This window comes from Leucoraja erinacea, chromosome 2 (genome assembly GCF_028641065.1).
Source record: "Leucoraja erinacea ecotype New England chromosome 2, Leri_hhj_1, whole genome shotgun sequence".
Lineage (NCBI taxonomy): Eukaryota > Metazoa > Chordata > Chondrichthyes > Rajiformes > Rajidae > Leucoraja > Leucoraja erinaceus.
Genome location: NC_073378.1, coordinates 46,269,104 through 46,275,600, shown reverse-complemented (window position 1 = coordinate 46,275,600; position 6,497 = coordinate 46,269,104). Strand labels below are relative to the sequence as shown.

The 6,497-nt window shown below is 39.7% G+C and overlaps 1 protein-coding gene across 1 annotated transcript; it reads left to right on the top strand.

The window, feature by feature from the left end:
• Positions 1–300: 300 nt before the first annotated feature.
• LOC129705787 (zinc finger MYM-type protein 5-like) lies at positions 301–2,394 on the top strand. The gene is made up of 2 exons (XM_055649593.1): positions 301–621; positions 1,089–2,394. The coding sequence occupies exon 2, from the start codon at positions 1,144–1,146 to the stop codon at positions 2,392–2,394; it is 1,251 nt and encodes a 416-aa protein (XP_055505568.1). The 5' UTR covers positions 301–621; positions 1,089–1,143.
• The last annotated feature ends 4,103 nt before the right edge of the window (positions 2,395–6,497 follow it).

Here is a 6,497-nt window from a genome sequence, read left to right as displayed (position 1 = left end):
TCACAGCTTCATAAATCCAAATTCAATCCTGATTTCCAGTGGTCTGTTTGCTTGTTTGTCTGCGTTTCCACATATATCTATATTCCCTAAGTGCATGCTGAGTTTGGCCTGACCTCCAATCATCTTGAACATCCTTGCTACTGGGCCAAGTCTTCACTTTGTCACGACGACATGGTAACTGTGTGCAACAGCCACCCACTAAACGGATTGTTTTAGCTACCACCCCTCAAAACTAAAATGAAAGCAAGTCATCGCCTACCCTGAAGGGGCTCTCTATGAAGGAGGATTATTTGGGAGCAGGGCCGGTTTTAAGCCTATTTGACCAATTTTATCAAATTGGGCCCCGCACCTTAAGGGGGCCCCGCGCCAGCGGCGACAGAGTTACCGTTTGAAGCCTTTTCTGTATTCTAAGAGGAATAAACCACTACTGAAAACGTGAAATGAAGAATGAGAAATTTTTATTCCAAAAATGGCTTGTTGGTGGAATAGCTGATTCTGAATATAATGATTATTTTTCGTGTTCCATGGATACTTATATAGGGTAGTTTTTACTTTTGGGGAACGCACCGCATTACCGTCGGCAAATCCTTCAGCCCGGCGCCGCCAAATCATTCCGCCCGGGTAAGTAGATCCGCGACATGTGGCCTAAATTAATGTTATATTATGAAAAGTGCAATCGCAGGTTAGGTTTGGTTTGGTTTGGTTTCGTTTCGCTAGATGACTCAAAATGTATCTAGAGGTAGGTTTGGCTAGGAATCACCTGTTTGTAATGAATGTTTGTAATGAATGTAAACATAGCCTAGTGCAACTCCGAAGACCAAATAACAGTGGTTTCCTTATAAGATTTTGTATAATCACAGCAATTTTCAAGTATTTCGGCATAATACTTTAGAATTTATTACAGTAAATGTGTACAAAATCTTTACAAGGCGATTTCTCAAAACTTTGAAATTTTGGTAAAATAGTTCTTATAACTTTTTTTAATATTGAAGTTCTTTCCTTCTTTCATCATTCAAACTTGCTTCCTTCTTTCCCCTTCTTCTTCTTTTTTCCTTCCTTCTTGTTAATACAATTTTTTTAAATTTCAGATTATTGTCATTGTTTGTCTTTTCTAAAAAAGATAATATAAAAAGGCCTTACATCATGGCAAGCACAAGCAGAGATCGAGACAAAGGGCGTCAATATTTAAGTGGCAACCAGAAACGAGCACTGGTCAAGGCTAAGGTAGCTGAAAATGAAAAACATAGAGGTGTTATCAAAAAATTCCTTGTCACTCCATCTTTGAAGCGCCCATATATTGAGGATGAAGAAAACAAAAACTATTCAGAAAATTACGATATGGCTTTGAGTCCAATTACAGTTGATAAATACAATGATGACATTGATAACAAATTAGAAAAGGATGACGCAGCTGTGAATCAAATTGAAGACGATCTCAATGCACCAGAAGACAGTGCCAAAGCAGAAAGCTTACTTATGACCGGAGAAAAACAAGACCAAACATCATGCATGAGTACAGTTGTAATTAACATGTATGATGACCCAACCAGTTGGCCAGCAGATATAAATAAAAATGTAAGAGATTATTTAACAATGAAAGGTCCTCCTAATGTTCCAGTGATCAGCTTTCCAAGAAATGAAAAGGGATTGTGTTTTTCAAGGTTTCACTGTAAGAGGACACTTCCAAATGGTGAGAGTGTTGAAAGACCTTGGATTATACACTCTCAGTCTGCTGATAGAATTTATTGCTTTTATTGCAAACTTTTTAGTAAGAACACAACCAGTACATTATCAACAAGTGGATTCAACAACTGGTGTAATCTTCATACAAGGTTATGTGAGCATGAACATTCAAAGAACCATTTGAAAGCCACATGGAGTTTCGGGGAGTTACACCAAAGACTTTGTAGTGGACAGACAATTGACAAAGAGCTTGAAAAAATCGTCAATGAACATGCAAAGCACTGGCAGCAAGTATTCAAAAGGTTAGTAGCAATAGTGCAGTTTCTTGCTGAGAGAAATTTAGCATTTAGAGGAACAAAAGAAAATGTTGTTAATGAGAGTGTGCACAATGGAAACTTTTTAGGTCTTGTGGAGCTGCTTGGAAAGTTTGACCCTGTTCTTGATACACATTTGCGAAAAATCAAAACCCACAAAATTCATAATCACTATTTAGGAAAAAATACTCAGAATGAACTACTAAACATCATGGCTACAGCTGTTTTGAATGAAATACTGAAACGTGTAAAAGCAGCTAAGTACTACGGCATTATTTTAGACTGCACACCTGATATGAGTCACCAAGAACAAATGTCTCTAACGATCGGGGATGTGTCTGATGGTAATTTGGCTCCTTCGGGTGTTTATGAACATTTCATAAAGTTTATACGTTGAAAGTAGCACAGGAGAAGATTTATATAAAACATTATTAAACACACTGAAGGAATTAAATTTAGAAGTGCAAGACAATCGAGGCCAAGGCTATGACAACGGTAGCAACATGAAAGGTCACACATCTGGAGTACAAGAACGACTGTTGAAGGATAATTCAAGAGCATCTTTTGTACCCTGTGCATGTCACAATTATAACCTTTTACTCGGAGATGTAGCCAAGAGTTGTCCAGATGCCATAACATTTTTTGGGATTCTGCAAACGATCTACATATTGTTCTCAGCATCAACAAAAAGGTGGGCAGTTTTTAAAAAACATGTACCCGGGTTATCAGTTAAACCCTTGAGCAATACAAGGTGGGAGTGTCGGATTGATAGTGTTAAAGCTATTCGTTATCAGGTTGGAGAAGTATATGATGCACTTGTGGAAATATCAGAGATAACAGATGAGCCCAAGGTAAAAGCAGAAGCTGAATCTTTAGCAAACCAGCTAAAAGACTACAAATTTTTAGTTTCTTTGATATTTTGGTATGAAGTACTTTTTAAAGTTAACTATGTAAGCAATCAACTACAAGGTGAAACAAAGGACATTGATGAAGGCATGGAGTCATTTGAAAAACTATTATCATGGCTAAGAATTTATAGAGAGGAAGGTTTTAATGATGTTCTAGTAGGTGCAAATGAATTGGCTGAATCTGTTGAATTACCATTGGAGTTTAGACAATTTCAAGAAAAAAAACTACGTAGAAGGAAGAGAATGTTTTCATATGAGACACAAGATCAACCTTTACATGATCCAAAAGAAGTATACAGAATTCAGTGCTTCAACTTAGTGCTAGACCAAGCTGTTCAGTCCATGGAGTGTAGATTTGAACAACTTAAAAGCCATGTAAAATTATTTGGATTTCTAAATAACTTTCAAAGTATACAGAAGGCGGAAATAAGGAAACACACAGCAGACCTTGAAGCAGCTTTAACAGACACCACAATAAAGCAGAGCACTGATGAAGAGGTAGTTACTGAAAAAACTAAAGACGTTGATGGCTATCTATTGGCTGAAGAACATGAAGCTCTGAAAACATTTTTTTCGCTCCAGTATCAGCCTCATACTCTGTTTGAATACCTGCTAGTAAACAATCGATTTACAACATTTCCTAATGTTTTTATTGTTTTGAGGATTTACTTAACAATGCCTGTAACAGTCGCATCAGGTGAAAGAAGTTTTTCAAAACTAAAACTGATTAAAACATACTTACGGTCAACAATTTCACAAAAGAGACTAAACAATTTGGCAATGATATCTATAGAAAATGACATTGCTAAAACCATTGACCTTGAAAATATTTTGAGAGACTTTGCAAATAAAAAAGCCAGAAAAGTATTTTTCTAAAAGACCTGTGTATAACCAGTATGTCTGTAATTGCCTTACTTTGTATTAAAAACAATAAAACTTTCATATAGTTTTTCAAAATTTTAGTATATCAAGCATTTAATGTTTCTTTTGGTTAAAGACGAGCATACTACACAAAATACAAACATACATAAATTTTTACTTTTGTAGAGTAGGGGCCCCGCCATCAGTTTTCTAATTGGGCCCCGCAATTCCTAGCACCGGACCTGTTTGGGAGAATAATACAACACACATTATCTAAAATTTTCACTGAGGTCAGGAAACTTAATCATCTCCTTTGATTCAATTGATAGAAGCAGCAAATAGCCATTGTTTCACTTGATCAAGGAATGTACACTCAAGCCATATTTGAAATTGCTTTGTAAGCCTTTAAACCACCTGCAAAGATCCAATATTATTGCAAATGTAAAGCTATCACAAGGTCTGATAATAGCTGGCTTCCACTGGTAGCAGTGATTTCTCTCTGAGGTTAAAGATAGTGGAGTCAGGGGATATGGGGGGAAGGCAGGAACGGGGTACTGATTGGGGATGATCAGCCATGATCACATTGAATGGCAGTGCTGGCTCGAAGGGCCGAATGGCCCACTCCTGCACCTATTGTCTATTGTTAAACCATAACATAGCCTGGGTAATTCCATGTGTCTTTATGGCATGCACCTAGCCTGGCTCTACACAGTAAGCTCAATGTCCTCGTCTTTCATGTGAAGGTTATCCCAGGAATGGACATGTACCACACAAGAAAAGGACTGCAAATTCATGCCACTAAAGAGCTAGCGGAATCCTTTTACACAGGCATTCAATAGACAATAGACAATAGATGCAGGAGGAGGCAATTCGGCCCTTCGAGCCAGCACCGCCATTCAATGTGATCATGGCTGATCATCCACAATCAGTACCGCGTTCCTGCCTTCTCCCCATATCCCCTGACTCCATTATCTTTAAGAGCCCTATCTAGCTCTCTCTTGAAAGTATCCAGAGAACCGGCCTCCACCGGCCTCCACCGCCCTCTGAGGCAGAGAATTCCACAGACTCACAACTCTCTGTGTGAAAATCTGTTTCCTCATCTCTGTTCTAAATAGCTTACCCTTTATTCTTAAACTGTGGCCCCTGGTTCTGGACTCCCCCAACATCGGCTACATGTTTCCTGCCTCTAGCGTGTCCAAACCCTTAATAATCTTATATGTTTCAATAAGATATCCTCTCATCCTTCTAAATTCCAGAGTATTCAAGCCCAGTCGCTCCATTCTCTCAGCATATGACAGTCCCACCATCCCGGGTATTAACCTTGTGGACCTATGCTGCACTGCCTCAATAGCAAGAATGTCCTTCTTCAAATTTGGAGACCAAAACTGCACACAATACTCCAGGTGTGGTCTCACTGGGACCCAGTACAACTGCAGAAGGACCTATTTGCTCCTATACTCAACTCCTTTTGTTATGAAGGCCAACATGCCATTCGTCTTGGCACGTTGAAGTGACAGCTGTAGAAACACTTCTGTTCTTTCAACTCACTTCCCTTGGTTAAGTCAGTGTAAGGAATGAAAGATGAAAAGTATGGACAGAATCCGTAGTCAATTTATCAAATGGGTTCACTCAGCTTGAGCAGGGCAAACAAAACAATAAGAATCTGAAGGTACAAAATAGTTGGGTGCAAAGAAAAATTGCAGAAAATCAAAATTCAAAATCTATTAATATCCTGTTCTCTCTGCTTTCAACACATGTTTGGAAACACCACATCTACGCGCCCCACTCCCCCCCCCCCCCCACCCGTCCCCTTTCCCCTCCTCCCCTCTCCCCTCCTCTCCTCAGCGCCCCTCATGCACCATTTAGAAACATAGAAATTAGGTGCAGGAGTAGGCCATTCGGCCCTTCGAGCCTGCACCGCCATTCAATATGATCATGGCTGATCATCCAACTCAGTATCCCGTACCTGCCTTCTCTCCATACCCCCTGATCCCCTTAGCCACAAGGGCCACATCTAACTCCCTCTTAAATATAGCCAATGCACTGGCCTCAACTACCCTCTGTGGCAGAGAGTTCCAGAGATTCATCACTCTGTGTGTGAAAAAAGTGTAAAAAATTTAGAGTTAGCTATCCTCTCAGTATATTCACAATAATCTTGTACCCTGTGACAGTGTTTCAAACCTTGTCGTCTTGAGACCATGACTACAAACAGGCTTAAACACTAGAACATCTGGAAAAAAGAACAGAAGCAAAAGGAAGCCATCAGATCCCTCAAGCCAACCCCACCATTCAATATGATCGAAGCTGATCAGTGCTGGCTTAACTCTTCTTTGGTCCCATTTCCCAAACCCTCACACCTTCACTTTCAAATATGTATTTTCCCCTCCTAAGTACATTTTCTGGTTTGATCTCCACTACCCTTGGAGGCAGAGAATTCCTGCTTGGACACCATGTCTGAGATAACAGCAGCTGCAGAAAATGGAAAAAACAAGGTCATGTTTCAGGTCTGAAATCCTTTAGTCAGACTAGGAAGGATAGAAAATATGATGAGTTTCAAGAAAGTTTGAGGAGGAATAGATAGGACAACACAGAAAGTGGTGAATCTCTGGAACTCTGCCACAGAGGGTAGTTGAGGCCAGTTCATTGGCTATATTTAAGAGGGAGTTAGATGTGGCCCTTGTGGCTAAAGGGATCAGGGGGTGTGGAGAGAAGGCAGGTACGGGATACTGAG

Coding starts and splice junctions, on each gene's coding strand:
- LOC129705787 (XM_055649593.1), top strand. CDS start 1,144: ATGGCAAGCACAAGCAGAGATCGAGACAAAGGGCGTCAATATTTAAGT.